Source organism: Dicentrarchus labrax, unplaced genomic scaffold, assembly GCF_905237075.1.
Source record: "Dicentrarchus labrax unplaced genomic scaffold, dlabrax2021, whole genome shotgun sequence".
Taxonomy (NCBI): domain Eukaryota; kingdom Metazoa; phylum Chordata; class Actinopteri; family Moronidae; genus Dicentrarchus; species Dicentrarchus labrax.
In genome coordinates, this window is record NW_026136709.1 from 15,284,261 (window position 1) to 15,303,652 (window position 19,392).

At 41.1% G+C, this 19,392-nt stretch overlaps 1 protein-coding gene across 5 annotated transcripts in view; it reads left to right on the top strand.

Moving 5' to 3' along the window:
* Positions 1-19,392, top strand: part of LOC127369321 (sodium/hydrogen exchanger 9) — a 59,128-nt gene that overhangs the window by 25,925 nt on the left and 13,811 nt on the right. For 4 of the 5 annotated variants that reach the window (XR_007886057.1, XR_007886055.1, XR_007886056.1 and 1 more), the window contains exons 11-12: positions 1,746-1,857; positions 2,875-3,028. Coding sequence is in view for 1 of the 5 variants with exons in the window: in XM_051410572.1 (XP_051266532.1) it covers positions 1,746-1,857; positions 2,875-3,028 (266 nt within the window). In the remaining 4 variants the exon portion in view is untranslated. Of the gene's footprint in view, positions 1-1,745; positions 1,858-2,874; positions 3,029-5,990; positions 6,033-19,392 lie in introns of all 5 variants that reach the window. The other variant, XR_007886058.1, reaches the window with a different exon arrangement.

Sequence of the window (19,392 nt, forward strand, 5' to 3'; positions counted from 1 at the left end):
CCTAGACTCAAAAACCTTGCAGGTAGAAATCAGTTTCTCCTCTGACAGGAGTCTCTGCATGCTGCCACAATACACGTTGTTATCAAAAAGCCACCAGTCCCTTAATGATACTCATTGCATGTTTAAGTTCCACTATCGCAACAGATGTCTCATAGTCACAACTGTTGTTGTATCTGTCAGGTTTCCTTCCTGGGGGGAACGGAGGGGTAGTAATGGACTGCTGGTTACAATTGTCCTTGCCTGAGAGCTGGCATGACCGTAGCGTATGCCTGAGGAGAGGCTCTAGTGGCCGCACTCCAAGGAGCTGTTCTTTCACAGTCCAGTGCCCAGATGGCCAGCAATTATTATTACAATCCATCTTCCACCATAGGGTCAAAGGGAGAGCCAGAGAAAGAGTCAACTGAGCAGATTTTTTTCCATTGCTCTTATGTCCAGTGTATACGACTGCCAGTGAGAAAATGTTTGACTTGAGCGCTGAGCCTGTTTAGCTTTGTCCTGCACTGTGCTTCCATAACAAAAGCTTACAGAGTGAAAAAATCTGGCTAACTAAACCAACTGGAAGCTGACCCGGATCTACAAACAGGAATAAATGGAGGTCAAAGTCTACTTGTACAGTGCTAAAAGTGTCTATAAAAATGAAATAACCCCAGTGATTCAACCCTGTTAATCGCTCTTTGGTTACGCAGTAGATTTTAATCGCCATAGCTCGCAGCCTTTGCCAGTGACAATGGAGATGGGCTTTATTGGAAATGAGGCTCAGATGAAAGTGCTTAATTACCTCCTTTCAAATAGCTCAGAGGCCTTTGATAAAGAGAAATGACTGCTTTTGGTAGCAGGATATTGCTTTTGAAAATCCATAGGGTGCATGAGATCTAATATTGACTGCAGGGTAAGAGGGGGCTCTGTTTTAGTAATAGCCCTGTCAGGCTAAGGTCCCCTGCCTAAGATATTGGCCCCTTATTATTCCAGGAATCATATTTAGACTTACAGTAAAATAGCAAAAATTCCTTCTCCCTATGATGCTAAAGCAGGGGTTCCTGCCTGCATATTTATTCACCAAAATTTGAAGAGAAAAATTAGTTTTTTAAAACAGTATTTAGTAGATTGCCTGATTTCCTCCAGCCCAGCCTCCTCTGGTTTATAGCTGTGATTTTGGTGCCACTAATAAGAACCTACTGAAGGATCTTAGGCTTCACTCATGCACATACGAGAGTAGGAGGTTATATGGGGCTAGAGTAACTTCTTGTAAAAGTTTGACAAAAGATGTTAAGTGTATCCAGGACGGCAGCTATGTCCCCGATAATTGTACAGATATCCTCTCCCTAACTGCTGCCCAGGACACTTAGCATTCAGTCCCATCCGATGTGAAACATCAAAGTGTGTGTGGAGGGCAGAGACAGCTGGCAGAGCCTGATTGGCTCCATGCCTCGGCATGGTGCCACACTGCTGTGTTTGCATCCTAAACAGAAAATATTCTGAGATTATTTTTGTATGTGTGTGCACGTGCTAATATGTTAATATTTAATGGGTATACTTTTACAGGCTGATCTCACAAATAATTTCTACTTCTGTATTTAGTTTGGAAGTTACGTGTATTTTTCTGTATTTTGTGGGGGACTTTTTTAGAATAAATAAAGCAAAACATCAACTGAACATATGATTTACCTTAACCGTAACCTGTACTTCAACCTGTGAGTGTGTCTCAGTCATCAGTATTATCCTTAACCTGTTCTCAATACAAACAGCTCTCTATCATTATATCAAGAGCCTGCAACATCTACCCTTTGTCATTCCTCCTAAACCTGGGACGCACAACCAAGATACCTCGCAACTTCCAGCACTTCATGATGTTTGCAGGTGATGTTCTTAAGATCATAACAGCATTGTTTATTGTGACTTATTTTCATTTGTTGCAACATTTTGCACTTTTGGACCTCATCACTGGCAGCTATTTTAATAAATGCTGGGTTGGGGATGATATTGCTGCAAGAAACTCAAAATCTTACCATCATTTTTCCTATGAAAACTCTCTTCACTGCCTGCAGCTGAGGGCATTCATGAGGATGCTAAGAGAATGTGTCCCCTGTGGAAGAAGTGTGTGTGTGTGTGTGTGTGTGTGTGTGTGTGTGTGCGTGCGTGCGTGTGCGTGTGTGTGTGTGTGTGTGTGTGTGTGTGCGTGCGTGCGTGCGTGCGTGCGTGCGTGTATGCATAAAGTCAGATAGGTGGACACAAAGATGGGTCTCATCATCAGGTTTCATAATGATTCACTACCCTCATTACAGTAGGCGTTTTCACATTAATCGATATCGTCTGAATCTTTTAAGAAGAATCTCAGCCTTTCTATTTTTGTAGCTGTTTTTTGGAGAGGAATAAATAAAGCATCGCCTCACTTTAGTATCTCAGACTAATGGTTGAAGCTCTGGATGGTCTGATGATGCAGGAGAAAGGAATGTTTGATGTGATGTAGGGTAGCTCAGCAGCAGCATGTTCTGCTGCCTGCCTGACCCACTTTACCTCTTACGCAAGAAGGTTTCTTTGTAAAAAGCCCTTGTCTTGCTATTTTTCAAACTCCCCCACCGTCACCACTACCTCCCCCATCTGTTTCCCTGGAATTTGCTCCGGGAACTGTTTCGGCTTTGAGCATTAAGTCACCACTGTACAGCAATCTATAAGTTTGTTTTTGGGGCTGTTTGCTGGTCAGCAACTGGTCGATAATAGTGATAGTCAGAGTGTAATCTGTTACTCATGAACAGTTATTAACTGGATAGCTCTCTCCTGCCTTTTTCAAATAATTGCCTAGTAGATGGTTGTCTGCTGGTTTGATGGATGGCAGTAATCCAGCTGTTTGCTCAGACATGTCTTCTCTGCTCTCAGGCTTGAGAGGGGCTGTGGCATTGAACCTGGCAGCAAGAGACACATCCACGGAAGTGAAGCGCACCATCCTCACAACCACACTGCTGCTGGTTGGCTTTACCATCTGGGTGCTGGGTACGACCGCTGATCCTATGCTGCGCTGCCTGGACATCAGGTTAGTGCTAACACCTCGCTGAGTGACGCAGTCAGTGTGATGCAAGTGAAACCTATCTCTCCATCTCTTTTCACCATCTCCATCTCCCGAACACACACACAGAGAGACACAGCTTAATAGGACTCACACATTAAGTATTCGGCTCACGTAATATGCAACATCTCTTTGTAAAGCGTTTCTCTGCATGTTTGAATTCTGCCTCTCCCTCCTCCCCTTGCTGCTCAGTCCTATACGGGCACTTAGCTCTGTGTGTCTGCTCCGGCTCTGCCCTCTATTAGTGACTTGCACAGCTGATACACAGGGCTAAGCAGGTCTACAGGTCCCTAGAAACATGTTACAGAGGAGATAGCATTAAAATGCAGCTTGCCATGCTGTAAACCAGTGTATACAAAAAAGCACACTGTAGCTATACAATGAGAACGCATAGCGAATGCTGTGTTTTCTTTTAAAGTCTGCGTACTATCTGTGATTCGAGGCCAGTGGGCGATAATGACTAAGGAGTACAGAAGAGGCGTGAAGGATGCAAGGCAGTAATTAGATACTTATATTATTAAAGTGTAATCTATGGCCCAGATCACAGTGGTATAATTGACTCCCACAGTCTTTCGAGGCAGTGCTTTTGAATCTCCAGTGTACGTTTGCATGTCTGTCATTGAAGCTTAGTGTAACTGTAAGAAAAATAGAACAGAAGTAGTAAATGAAAGCACTGGTCAGAAACAAGAAGCTAGTTTATAAAAACCAAATTCAATATAAAATGGAAAATAAATTACAGTATGTATAAACCAGAAAAACATGATAAAATATACAATATGTCCAGTGGATACCCTGGGCCACTTTTGTACATTAAAACACCCTCCCTCAGAGCTACAAAACAGAGACAATGAAGCAATTTGTTATGCGGAACAAAACCTGGAGCAGCTCTATTGTTAATGAATTGCAGATTGGCTTTGGTGATTCAATCTGCCAAGTTGTTTGTTTGAGCTTTTACGGCCAAATAAGCTTCATTTCATTATAATGGTAACATTTATGAACCAGACAAAGAACCAATATCTTTGTAAAATCCCCCAGGACACTGGATTTATGTCCACAAACTTTTGCCTCTTGTTCTTTGTCAGTTGAGCAGCTTAAGGAGTTTTTGCTCTGTTGTTGCTAGATCCTATCTTCATCAAGGCTGGACTGTAAGAATTTAGGGTCTTTGTTTACACATAGCAACTTCAGCATGCGGTTTTTCAGTGAAAACACAAATACAGAAATGTCTAATGTAATATAGCAAGCCGTGTTCTAACATAAGCAGAAGATCATGTGTCCATGTAGAAACCCAATGCTTACAGAAACAGCTGATTGAGAAAATTGGTTTCCAGGGCCTTTAAATTAGCACATAGTGCCTGATTGTGCAGCCGAAATAATAATGAAAATGCATAATGTGACAGATATTTTATTAAAATATATTTATTGGTTTAATTAAATTTTTATGGCCCAGAGCCAGCGTCCATCCGCCCGTCTAACACGATAACTCAGGAAGAGAGAGGGAATTTCTTCAAACTTGGCACAAACATCCACTTGGACTCATGGATGAACTGATTAGAATTTGGTGGTCAAAGGTCAAGGTCACTGTGACCTCACCTTCTGGCCAAAACTGACCATATTAACAATTGGTTGGATAATGAATTGGTGACACTTTTGAATCAAAGGTCACTGTGACCTCAAAATGACTTGGACAAACACATTTTTGGTCACAACTCTAGGACTGATATTGTAATTATGACCACATTTTCACACAGATGTCAAAGGTCAACCTCACTGTGACATCACAACATCCTGGAAAAACCCTTTTTTGCCCTTTAATCAACACCATTGCTCAGGAGCAGAATGGGAGCTTGTGACCATATTTCACAGTTGGTCGGACACTGAATTGGTGACACTTTTGACTCAAAGGTCATTGTGATCTCAAAATAGATGTCATACACGTTGACTGGGACACCACAATGAATGAAAAACAACTGGCACAGTACAGGTTTCCATCTTTCCATCTCATCCATTCAGCCTTTCACAGGAGTGTCAACAGAATCATTTGATTGCCAACAACATATTGTCGTGATCCAGTATGTGAGTGAGTGAGTTTCACCTACAGCTGACAAAGAGCACCACATTTTGTATAGCTATACCCTATATAAGAATCCATCTTGGTGTAATAATCAATTACATGTGTAATTTATATTCACTGGAATCATACATATGTAACATTAATTTAGTGATAACTTCCATTTAGCCAAAAAATACACTTATCATATACCTATTTACAATTGCTTCCAAGTATTAACCACATATATTATATGAATCTGTGCAGACATGGATGTAGACTGCGACTTGACTGGTTGGTGGAGGCATGTAACTGCAGCGCAGTAATTCTAGTTTTAAATCATTTACCAGCCCTTGGCATGCAGTATATGCCAAAGTCTTCCAATGAATCACTATCGGAAACCCTTTTCCTTTACACTTCTTGACTTCTACCTCATACCTAACATCCTTGCATGTATGTGTGTGTGTGGATACAGTACATCTGTACCTGTGGATATCTGTCCTGAAAAATGCAACTGCCTTTGACTGCAAATTTATATCCCCATGACACTGCTGTCTTTGTGGGTAGTCATCCCATCACAGTACACACTGCGTCAAGCCTTCAGGGCTGTCATGTTTCAGAGAATAGCTTTGTTTTCCTCACTTCCCAAACTCCCACCTCGACTTCCCTCCTCATCTCTCTTCCCTCTTCCCAATTGTATGTAAGTGAAGGGACAAGTAACAGCTTTGAAAGACTTCATTTCGGTGAATAATACATTACATCTCTTCACCTGGAGCAAATTTAACTTTCATTCCATCTCTGAAATGGTTTTTTGGAGGAGTCTTTGAAAGTTGTACTCTGTGTGAAATTACTTCGGTAATTTTTTTCTTTTTACCCCTATAGCTACCTCAAAAGACCTACCACTGCAGGCATCAAATAAAAGAGGTAGTAAAAAGTCTTTTGTTTCCACTCTGTGAAATTTGTTCATGAAAGCTGGTATCCCCGATGATGTGGTGCCTGGTGTATGTGTGTGGGTGCAGTAAAGCGGGCCACCCTGAACTTTCACACAGTAAAAACAGGAAATGGTGATGATTATCTTTTTCCTTCAGTCTCATGTACCTACATGTATTTTGCCAGAGATGTCTAGTGCAAAAACTGAAGAGGGATATGTTCTCATTCATCAGGTGTTTACAGATTGGAGTAGGCAGCTGGTCATGTGTCATGTGGGTCAAGTTTCAAACCACAAAGTGAGCACCAGAATTCAAGAAGGAAAAAGAAACTGAGCTTTTGAAAGTGAGGCCCAAAGGAAAAAACATCAACAACAATCTTGGCAATATAGGATGGCATTGTTGTTCCACTATTCTGCTATCTTGAGACTCTCACTGGCAGCCACTCACACACACAAACTCATTTATACAAACACTCACTCAGAAATGCATGCCGTGCAGGGGTGAGCTGAGCTCAGACAGATGAGCTGTCTGTCACACTGTAATGTAAAATTCATGTGTTCGATGTTTAGATAGATAGTTAAAGCTCACACCAGACGAGAACTACATAGTAAAAAAATACTGCCTCAGTTTCAGTCAGACATCAGGCTTCAGACAAAATGTGCTTTTAAAGCAAAGACTGTCTGCCTGTCCTGCTCTTGCCAATTCCTCTCTTTTCCTCTCCATTTCAGTCTCAATTTCAAGGTACATTATTGCCCACACTTGAGAGTTTCATCATGCCGCTGCAAAATAAAGTGATTATTTACACTAAATTGCATACAGTAATGAAAATACTATTTTCCTGTATTGTGCAATTGATAGTAATTACTGATATATCTAAACACAACTCACCATGAAACTGGATAATGGTCATTTTTCTTTCCTCTGGTTCTCCTCTGCATTGTCGTGCCTGTTGGTTAACACCAAGCTCAATCTCCGGGGGGGACATTTGCTTTCCAGTGCACAAACCCACACACTTGTCAGTTAATGGTAGTTTTACTCAGCAGGAGGCAAAAACAAACTTTGGAAAAAATTATACCCATATGAGAGAAATGTCCAAAGTGAAAAAGAACTATGAGAACAATAATTGTGTAGAAACAAACATAAAAATGCAAATGCGAGCTCAACCAACCAACCACAATTTGTTGAGGTGTCCAGAGATAAAAGCTCAACCTTGGTGCAGTGCAGCACAGTCTGGAAAAGAGCAGGATGAATATATCATTAAGTGTGACCAATGCTTTCTCAGCAGGGGGGGGTTGAGTGGATTTCAGTTATAGCCAATCAATTAAACTCGTTTTTAATCTGCACAATTAGTGCAAGTCTGATATGTTCTGTAATTGAATTAAACATTTTGCCAATATGTATATCCTTATAGGTTATTATTGAAATATATGTTAGGATTTATAGGAAAGGATTCCCTTTAAATAATCTTACATTAACTGTTTGTAGTATACACCGATCAGCCATAACATTATGACCACCTCGGCACCCTGGTGGTCGTTGCCCATTTTTCATGCTTCTAACACACCAACTTGAGGACAAAATGTTCACTTGCTGCCTAATATACTGCTGATATATAGGTTGAGCAGCATAGACTGCCTATGTCTCTTCAAGCCCACCCTTGTTTGGAGCCATGAAATAACTAAACAGAGGGGAAAACGTTTTCTTGTGGCTGATGAAGCTGGCAATTTGCCAGCATTTATGCCTCCATCAGCTTTGAACCAGCATGGAAAATAACTATGTTTGTTTTTGTGTTCAGAGCCACTATTTGTGGTTGTATGCATGTTGATATGATCTCTCCTTGAGGCTTTATCAGTCCTTACAGTTCTGTAGTATTAGTGTAATACAGGCCACTCACACTCTTCTGAAATTCACCAAATTAAAAACATTGCAAAACGCTTTTTATTAGTCTAATTCAAATCTGAGGATTAGTTTTATGCCCAATTTAAAGATACTATAATGAGTTATATAGACGTATATCTCTTAAATGTTACAAATTGACACTAATACAAACACAAATTTATGACTAAAATTATCTGCTGCTCAAAAACAACTTTAAAACAAATTATGTCATTTCACAGTGTTTAAAATCCATTCATTCGTGTTCTGTTTGTTTGTTTCTTTTCTTTTAGCCTGTGTAACCCTATGCCCAAGCACTATCACAAGCACTCAGATATACACATGCAATGTCACACTGCCGGTTCTCAGTCTCGGTCTGTCTCCTTGGCTTTGATGAGGGCCGGAGGTGGCAGGGAACCCCTGGGGAGATTTGAGACCCAGTCACAGTGAGCAGTCTGGGGCCCCCAGCCTTTGAATGTTGGCCAGTTATGTCCTCTTCAAGCCCTTTCAGTTTGAATATCATTGTTTTTCCTCAGTCCAGCACAGTAATATTTATAATATTTTTACTTTGCTTTTAGCATAACACGTGCTTATCTATTATTAGTGGTAGCTGTAGCTGTACATATACAGTAGCAATCACAAGGTCTGTGTCTATTCTTATGCATCTGCTCTGTGTTCACTGTTTGTAGCTTGTATTTGAACAGCATTCCTGCTTTCCATACCTAGGCTGCTAAATGTCATGAAAAGGGCAGATACTGTGTTCTGTGTATTGTTAGCTACTTTAATGGCATAGGTCTATGGATGGCCAGGTCAGACAACCACTTTGGTCCAGACTGAAATATCTTAAAAACGGACAGATTGTGTATTTTGTACAGATTTTGTACAGACATATATGGTCCCCAGAGGATGAATCCTGCTGACGCTGGTGATCCCCTGACTTTTCATGACACCATCATCAGTCCTGCGATTCAGTTTGGTTTTATGACTGTGGTGTGTCGGGGGCTTTTTTTCTTTATTGGATAGGACAGCTGAAGATAGACAGGAAAGGGGGAGGCAGAGAGGGGAGAGAGGATGTCGCAGGTTGGACTCATACCCACGGCCTCTGCAGCAAGTACTTAGCCTTGGTACATGGGGTGCCAGCTCTACCAGGTGAGCTACCAGGGCTCCCCTAACAGGCTCAACTAAGATGGTTAACCTGGTCAATATTATCTACTGAAAATCAGCATGACAACATTGTTACTGTGAGCATGCTGATGTTAGCTTCTTGCTAAAAGCAAAGCTGTGCATAAGTACAGCCTCACAGAGCTGCTTGCATGGCTGTAGTCTAGTTAATTTGTATACTCCACTGCTGGGAACATAGATATGCTCCCCTCCATGGCAAGAGTGATGGAAAGAAAGAACAAGATGAGAAAACGCCTCACATACGAGCCGTTTCCACTTTACAGTTTTGTGAGATGATGTCATTTCAAAATGTGTCATGGTGGTCACTGAGGGCAACTCGTGTAGGACAGACAGGAGGCCTTGCCGTTTGCTGTAGTACATCTGTGTGTGTGTGTGTGTGTGTGTGTGTGTGTGTGTGTCACTGTATGAGTGTATGTGTGCGTGCTCGTATAAATGAGCAGTGTTCAAAACTTGGAGACTAAGACATAACAGCTGGAGGCTGGCTAATGACTGGCCTGTTTGTTTTGAGTGGACAGATGGACGGGTGGAAAACCATGTCTCTGATGTCACTCACTCTCCTTCATGCCCCACTGACCTCTTTTCACTCCCTCTCTTTCTCTATCTAGCTGTCTCTCACTCACTCACTCACTCACTCACTCACTCTTTTTTGACATCCATCTGCCTGTAGAGCTGTGATAAAAAAAATTCTAATTGTTGGGACTGTGTAATACAAGAATAAGGCCACCCACACCCACACCCACATATATACATATACATGCACACACACACACACACACACACACACACACACACACACACACACACAGACTTACACAACTCCTCCCTCTTAATATATAGTCGTAACAGACTGAAGGAGAGAGGAAAGTCACCCCCATATCCTCATGTACACAGGCAAATACACACTGCCCATAATAAAAAGATGTCAACCCGATTGGATGGAAGATACTTCAAAGGAGTCGAAAGATGAATGGCTCCTGTATAGGTTTGCCCCTACTGATAAGGAAAGGAAACAATAAGACAGGGGAAGAGAGGGAAAAAAGCCTTCACTCCTTCATTGGTATATTCTTTATTCTGTTCAGTCAAAGTGATTGCTTTGTAACAAAAGAGAATGGGAAAATATAAGAGAAGTGTGAATTAGAAAACCAATCTGCAGCAAGAGATGACTTTGGAACTTAGATGGGGAACAAAGGCTTTTCTGTCTGCTTAAAAATGTAACATATTCTTTAATGGAATTTACAAAGCAATCTTTGTTGTACAATTGCTTTCAGAATCTGGAAACTTATGAATTGATCCATCTTTTGTCCTTTCGGGAATGGATCAATATGCTCAGGTGACTGTCTCTCTAATTTTGTGCGCAAAATCCCTCTGTTATTATGTCCACGAAACACATTCATTATTTATGTTGCCTGATGATCTGTTGATGGATTGGAGCTATAATACTCTTCCCAGAACACTTTGTCACCGTTATTTATCAAAACAACCTGCAGTTGTTGTTTTTTTTCCTCTCTATCTCTTCTTTTCTTCTTCCCTTGTTCCTCCTTGGGTGATTTTCCCTCCCTCGCTGTACTGAAAGTTAAGTCTCATTTCTCATTACATTGAGCTCAGCTCCAGTTGGCGACAAGGTTTAGATGTGCAGCACTAAGTCACAGTGGAGCCCCTGCAAGTTCAGCCAGCCGCACCAACCATTGATTATGTCTCCGGAGCGTTGAAGAACCAAGCTTTATTTTAGTATTTCAGACGGTGCCTTTCTGCTTTGCCATCAAAATTCAGCCCGTCTGGTGGTGGCTTTCAGCTCCAAATTGACATGACCCCAAGCCGTCATTTGCCATTTCTGTCTACACCAGGCAGCACAGCATTGTCACCGCTCGAGTGTGGCTAACTCTGTTTTGTTATGGCTGAAGTTGCCTATGTACTTCACACTCATTCTATATTCATGAAGGGGAAACAAGTAAGTCAGTGCAACTTGTAGGGTTGTAGGGTGCTGTTGAGACTTCAGCACTATATCCAGGGTTTGAAAAGAGGCTTATTCCCAGGATAAGTAGAGTTCTCTAATTGAGAATGTTGCTGTTGGGAACATTGTGAGAGAGATGGATGCTGGGAGAGGCCAGTGAATTATGGTTCTGATGCTGATCAGACGTGAAACGTTATCTCTCCGCATTAGCCCGCCAGGGTTACTCTCTGTGGCACCAGATACAGATAGTCCTCTCTCAGCTCAACTATCAACACTCCTATGTGTGTTGATAGTAGAGCTGTGTGGGTGCAGACAATAAACAGATGAGAGCTTCAGAGCTCACAGAGTGCATGTGTTACTGTTAACGCACTGCTTTCCCCTCTGACACACAGTTCAATGGGTTCTTCTCACAGTGGATTGATAGTCGTGGCAGTGTGCGGCGAGATTGGACAGATTGCCGTGGTAACTGCGTCTGTCAGATCAGCCAATATGGCGAGTTTATCAGGTGGAGATTGACTCTGGACGGGGATCTCGTACACTGGAGTCCTGCGCTCCAGCCTCCACTAAAAAGGCCCAGAGGCACAGCCTAATGGATGTGACGTCAATACCGAGAGGGAGGAGAAGGGCCATTAAAAAGAGCATCAGGGCAATAAAAGTGTCCACTTGTGTGTGTGTGTGTGTCTACTTGTGTGGGTGTATGAGGCCAGATAGAGGCTCTAAATGCAGAGCCAGTGAATTTAATTTTGCATACCTATGCAAATGGGATACACACAGATACAAAGTGGTTTGTTGAGGAGTATTTTTGAGTTTATTGTTTAAAGACAGTCTCAGTTAAGCACCAGAGAGGGGGGATGGAGAGAAAATATAGCGAGAACATCAGTATGTGCTGTGTGTATCTCTGGCAGGTGTCTGTGGGCTGAAAGAGGATCCACACATGAGTATGAATAATAAAACAGACACAGGGTGTCTCTGCTGCACACTGTCTCACACATGCATAGATGCAAACGCACATGCACACACATTTTTTCCACTCCGCTGGTGGATGAACAATGCTTTAAGAATGTGGCCTGCATGGAGTCCTCAGAGAGAACAGGAAATTGGTAATGAGGGTTGATGGATGGTACTGATGGGGCTAAATTTGCAACACTGCAGAGAGCTGCGGAGATAGAGATAGAAAGTGTGTTTGAAACAACTCGTGATCCCAACACTGCACGTGTGTGTGTGTGTGTGTGTGTGAGTGTCAGTGTGTGTTGTTTATGAGAAAAGCGTGCCGTGTGTTTGTGTGGGAGAGTTGTGGGGGCTACTCTTTGGAATCGGAGAGCACTAATGAATCCAACTTACCCAGCATCCCTAGCTGCCTAGCGACCTCGCCTCTCAATCACTCTCAATGGGCACCTCTTATTTATAGAGCCATTATTTTTAGCCCTCTATAATTTAAGCCCTGTGCCTCTTGAAGAATTAACAGAGAGAACATTGGAGGGGAAGATGGAGACAGAATTGGAGGTAGAAAGACAGCCTGAAAAGTGGAAAAGATAGAAAAATGTTTGCATGAAGTACATTTTTTTCACAGTTTTCGGCAGTTATGAAAACATTTTACTCACAAGTTAATTGCTGAGACTTTGCACGTAAGAGAGTCGGGGGAAGAGACATGTAAGGTCAGACAGGTTGTAGACTCTAAGTTTAGCTATACGATCTAAAACATTTATTTGGAAGCTCACCCAAAATGTTGGTAAGAAAATGTTGCTGCATAAAGACAGTTGTTGAAAATATGATAAGACCAAGTCCAAGGCCATACTAGCAGCTCTGTGAGGCTGCAGGCACAGTGGTGCTTTTAGCTGAATGCTAACATTTGCTAATTAGCACTAAACACAAGCAGAATCTGATAGGAATGGCATTAGCTTTGCATGTATTTTGTCTTAAAGTATTGAACAAATAAAAAATTAGACCTGCTGACAGCGAAGGTAGTAGAAGAAAGGTTAAGAGATCACTAAAGTTAGTAAAATTTATCTTGAGGGGGACATGGATATCTAATTTTGATGTCAATCCATCCAACAATAGTCCGGGTGTTTCATTTTGAACCAAAAATGTCAAACTTAAGGTGGCACTAGACGAAAGGTTATGGTATTGCAGAGTCAGTAGGCGTTATCCATTAATGCCTGTACACAATTTCATTGCAATCCATCCGGCAGTTGCCAAGATATTTCAGTCCGGACTAAAGTGCTGGAAAGGCCCATGTTGCCATCTATAGAGCCATCCCCGTAGCTAAAACTTTAAAGAGAAATTGTGTCTATAATGTAATCGACATTTACACATAACACATTTAGTAATAATTGTAATAATAATTTATTTTGATTTCCAGCTAAAGTCTGGTGAAACTGGGAGTGTGTTTACAATTTGCTCATTGTCTGATATGACCCAGTTCGTGAAAAACCTTTAAGGTCAGCAGTTGGAGAGGATGCATTAATCTCTTCAGACACTGATCTATTGTGTTTCCTTGTTTGGTGACTTCTTCCATTCCCTGTCATTGTTAAGGCACATGCAAACTCAGGTATCCGTCAAGGTAACACTGTGTCATCCCTGTGAGCTATTTATGATTTCTGTGCGTCTCATGAATAATGATCTGCTCTGCCCTGAATGTTAAGTTCGCCACAAGGTTGAAACCCATCCATTTTTCTTTGATCGGTGCTGTGAAATCCAAGCTCCTTGAGGTGGTTCTTGTTTGGTCCCAACTGCTTGTTCTTGAGGCAGGAAATCATTGGCCAGAGAGAAAACAACAGCGTTGGCCAAACATGGACTCCCAATACACAGATGAGAAAAGAGAACCAGATTTAATGGTTCAGCAGAATGGGCACACATAGAGAGAAAAGAGGTGAGGGGAGGGGCGAGGTACAGAGAGAAAAATGGATGTCGACTAACTCACTGTGAGACAATCAAGTGAAACGAGAGAGTCAGTGCTGGAAGATGGTCATTTATTCAGTCTTGAAAGCCTCCGAGCATTGGCACTGCACAAATCAAGTTCATGAAATCAAATCATCATTGAAGGCCACTGTGAGAAACTGTTATGTAACTGGTCAGACAGAAACGTAGGCTTGTGTATATGTGTGTCTGTGTGTATGGCTTTCTGTCTGTTTTCTAACCCTTCTGACTTGGACTGTAGACCCCTGCCTGGAGGCAGAACCAGAGGAAAAGAAGAATAGACTTGGCAGGCCTTGAGTTGGCCATCTGTTCCTGTGGATGTGGTCAGTCTGAATTAGGCCCTTCTGTCTGTCTCACATGCATAGACACACACAGACACACAATACCATCCTCTTTCTAACTGGCTTTCTCTAGTACTCCATTTCATCGAGCCTCTTACACACACAGGCACAGTGCATCTGGCTGTCCAGTCTGCCGTGTCCCGTGGCCATGTGTCTGGACTTCTGTTCAGAGGGTCTGTGGTTTCAGGGAGAAAAAAGGGGGAGGCGGCGGTGGCGTTGGTGGTGGGGAGGGCTCATATCGATTCATACCCGCTAGCAACGCGCCAAGAAGCTGCTTTCATAATGCTGCCTCTTAAATAATTCACCACTCACACTCAAAATTTCATCAGCGCCTACATATAGAGAACAATATCCCCCACAGCAGCAGCATTGTGAAGAAGGTGAGTGTATGAGAGGGAGGGGCTGATGAGGCAGCAGAAGAGTGAGCAGGTGGGAGATAGTCGGGTGATGATCCAAACCCGAAATCAACGATTACAGACCACTTATGCAGCTGCAACACATGCATCTGTGTATCTATGAACATGAAAGTATACCAGCTCCATGCCTGGGGGGGTGTGAGACAGTTGTTTGACATTTTGTCTGATTTGTCAGACAGATTTAACTACTGGTCATCTGGAACAGCTGGCTTCTATGACAGCACACACGCAGCATTACAACTTTTCTTATCTTCTCACCACTCTTGTCATCTCTTGCTGTTTCACCTGCGTCAGTTCTTCGTGGAAAAAAAAAAAAAAAAATTCTAAGTAACACAGTGGCCACTGTATCCTTTTTCAAGTCTCCATCCAGTGCAGGTTTAATATTGCCTGAGGCGAAGTACAGAAATACAAAAGCAGGCCAGTGTTGTCCCTTTTCCTTTAAAAAGACCATGGAATCCTTCCAGTCAGCTCTACAGCAGGAAGCAATACAGCCATTAACCTAGTGCCTCGTACGACACACAAAACAGGCTACTGTAACTGCCTCCTTATGTGACCCCCACATACCAGTAAGTCCTTTCTCTGAGATTCTCCTGATATATTTAGCTGTTGCCAGCAGACATCACCCTTGATCCTCCACAATAAAGAGATGGCACTGTCTAAATGTGACAACAAAAAACAGCATCAAAACACCCCTCAGAGCCAGCCATGAAAGAGTTTCACCAGCATTATCAAAAAGAGGCATTTGATCTCATATCATAGAAGTAGTTTTTGGCAAGAGTGAAGAGAAGGAAGAAGGAAGACAGGAAGGAGAAATAAAGCCATATATATATATTTGTTTTGTGCCACAATTATGAACTGTCTGGCAGCTAAAATACACTTGCAGGCAAGCATCATCAAACTAGTCCAGTTATTGAAAGCTTCATCAACAACCTTGTTTTTGAGATTGGGTGGATTTCACTGACCACAGCCCTTTATGTTATGATTTCCCAGTTATTTCCCAGGCTATTATTGTATTTTCATCAAATTGCTAGTCATTAACAATCATTAAACAGCTTGAGGCTCTAGAACAATTCACAGAGGACCTGACTTTGCCTGTAAAGGGACTTTGGCATAGAAGTCCATATTTATGCACAACTTACACTACCATACAATCATTGGTTGTTCTTGCTGATGGCAAAGTCTACATCTGTGGAGGTACATGAATTTGCTTTAATTTACCTAATGTAGAGCTTGTAGCATTTTGCCCAATTATACAGACTAGAAAGCATTTGAATAAGAAATAAAAGTTTGCATTGCATGGCTTTGTTTCCATGTCAGTAGTGAAATTTTTACTTGAGCAAAGCTTGTGAGCTAGTGGTATATCTGCCTGGTAATGTTGTTATTCCTTAAGGGAAGTAAATCTGCACCACCAAAACTGGTGGTTGGAGTGCTTTTATTCAAAAGTAATAACTCACCTCTCATTCCTGTGTGCAATCATGGAAACAAAGTATGATGTCTATAGAGGATACACATGATTCCACACTGTTTCATTTAAAAAAGCTAGCTTGGTCTGAAAACATTACAAAATGAATAAGATCTTTTGGCCAAATAAAGCAAGCACTCCTTTGTTTCATTTGGAATTGAGATACTGTTGCTGAAATCGACACTATTATTTTTCTCCTAAAAAATAAATTCATTAAATATAGTGTGTATTAAAGAACATCTAATATTTGTTTGATGTGTTATCTGTATGTTACATTTTCTCCTCTCGGGCAGTGACTGTTATCCAACCAATTCTTGTCATGCTTCGTATCCTGCTAACTCCACTCGCCTAAATTTAGGCCATTTCCCTGTGTCATGTTGAGACATCCAGGTGAACGTTGTGAGATGGGAAATTAATTCTGTGTGATAATAATATATTTGGCTCCCACAGCCTCCTCGGCTCCCAACTGTCCTTGGCTGTCCACAGGCATCCAACTGGAGGAAATGCTAAAAGACCCCTCCTGCTAAAGCGACACTGTTTGAAACATTGATGGTTGTCAGCTTCACCGGTGGAGGGGGATGTCTTTCTCTCGAGCAGTTGACACAGTGAGAAAATGTAGGCGAGGCAAGACGAACTTTAAGACAGAGAAATGATCATATTGTATACGTAGCGCAGTCTGATCCTTTAAAGATGCTCTTTTGCAGATTTTTGTTATCTTTGGACAGAGCAATGCTTCCTGTTTCCTGTCTTTATGCTAAGCTAAGCCAGATGGCTATAGCTTTATAATTAGAGTCCAGAAATGAGAGTTATATATATCTATATCTACCTAACTCTCAAGTAAAGCAGAATGTCCAACTTTTTCTTTAAGACACTGTGCACACATTAATACATAAATAATTGAACACATGTTCACTGAAAGGGCAATTCTTCAGAATGAATATGAAAGATGTATCTTCATAGGCTCGCTCTGGTTGATACTGGTATTTTCAGCCTTTCTGTAGCATTGGCAATTCAGAGCCTTTGCTTTTAATTAAGTGCTTACACGCTGCTGTATTATCACTTTTATCTAACCTTACCTGAAATAATTGAACACATTTAAATTGTGTTAGTAGTTAGCCTCAGGTCACGACTAGCAGCAATTTCCAACTTGGCATTATATAATATGCAGAATTATTTCTGTCTATTATTATCCCATGGCTCGGATCAAACAACAGAAATGATAACATGATATTTGGACATCTGTTGAGTGGGTGATCAGTAGTGTGCAATATGGCTAAACAAGTTTTGCCTGTTTAGATGAGATATCTACCAAAGGGTATCTCTTAGTCGATAAACCATGCTCTTATGTGAATGCTTTGCACTGCCCACTGCTACATGCACAGATTAATGCTTGACTAGTTTCACTGATATACTATTCTGCCAACTTTATTTTTACACCAGCTGAAGTGATGTGAAATTTAGGCTAAAGCTGCAGAGTGAGTGGGATTCTCACTCTAGGTTTCACTAGATTGACCTAAATACTGCAGTCAGAGACTTTGCCATATATGGATTGTTCTTTTGTAACACTGCAGTAATAGGAATGGAAGCTGATGGTTCTTTGTTTTATCTCCTCATCCACTGCAGAGTCGTAACACTGAGAGATGTTGGGCTCAGGACACCTCATGCATGACAACTCATATGCAGTTATGTCTCTTGTAAAGCTTGGCACTATGACCTAAAATTCATATCCAGTATAAATGGTAAACCTGATGGTAACAACACAATATATCATTTTTCCCTCATATAATTTCAAGAGTATGTGATTTAAGTGCAGTGCAAGATTCAGGGGATAGTAATTATTATTTGCCTGGAGTTATAGGTTTTTTCAATTAACTATTACAATACTTGACATTAGTTATGGAGGCAGAGTTTCAGTTAAGGTGAAGTTTGTGGTTTGTTACTACATACCACAAGTTCAGTGTTATTTTAGGATCGGAACCTGCAGTTTGATGGGCAGCTTTTAGACTAACTCTAGACAACAGTTGTAAATGTTTTCATTAAAACAGACTGTTTAGTTACATATTCAAATGCACTTGTAATTTATATGTACATAAAAAGATTGCACATTGTTTCTTTAAAGTCATCTATCTCATCTATATATTTGGATGAGGGCCATGTCTACAGCTGTAGCTTTTATTAAGTCCTTCCACTGCTGTTTTTTTTTATCACTGGAATCTTACAGTCAATACACTGAGATTTTTTTTTCAGTGTCTGAGTCACTGCAGGCACTGATATCTGCAATGTGTGTGTGTGTGTGTGTGTGTGTGTGTGTGTGTGTGTGTGTGTGTGTGTGTGTGTTTTCTTTACCCAACTGCTACTTGTGCCAGAGCACATTCTTTATAAGTAACATGTTTTCTTTTTCAGTTGACATAAGATGTTGCGTGGATTGCCTCCTATGGCAACAACTCCTGCCCTACATAGTCTGCAGATACATGTATTCTTATTGATGTGCTTTTTAAAAACCAAATTATTAATAAGGCGCCCTTTATTCCAACAGGTTGTTTAAATCATTTGGTCCTGGCTCTCTAGCACTTGTAGCTCTAGCTTCCTTGTTATTTAAATCTAAGCTTGTTTTTAGTTTGCAACGCAATTTATATGATGCAACAATTGAAATCCATGTTATGTGGGAAGTAGCAATGCCATAGTGTAGGAATACTCTGTTACTAGTAAAAGTCATTAAAAGTTTTACTTACTTTTATAGAAATATTAACATCAAAATATACTGAAATTACAAAAAGTAAAAAGTACTCATTATACACAATGGCTCATTTCAGAGTAATGTATATTATATGATTTAATGATAACTATTGATGCACAGTTATGTACATTCCATTCATATTACGACTGGTAAAGGTGGAGCTTTTTTTTTTACTATAATGTAATAATAATAATAATAATAATAATCATAATAATGTACTGCAGGGTATCCTGGGAATTTCAGTACTTGATGTTGTGCATCGTGTTTATATAGAGGCTGGTTCCAAATTCAGATCTCTTTGGGAGGAGTGTACGCTGTGGAATATGAAATCCATGTGAACCCCTGGTGAGAAGAACAACCAAATGGGATTTGCAAACAGGAAACTGGGAGGATGATTTGGAGCTTTTCTCTTGTCCAAACTCACAGTATAGAGCAAACACAGTCCCTGTGAGACTCCGCTCCCTTAGTCTCCTAT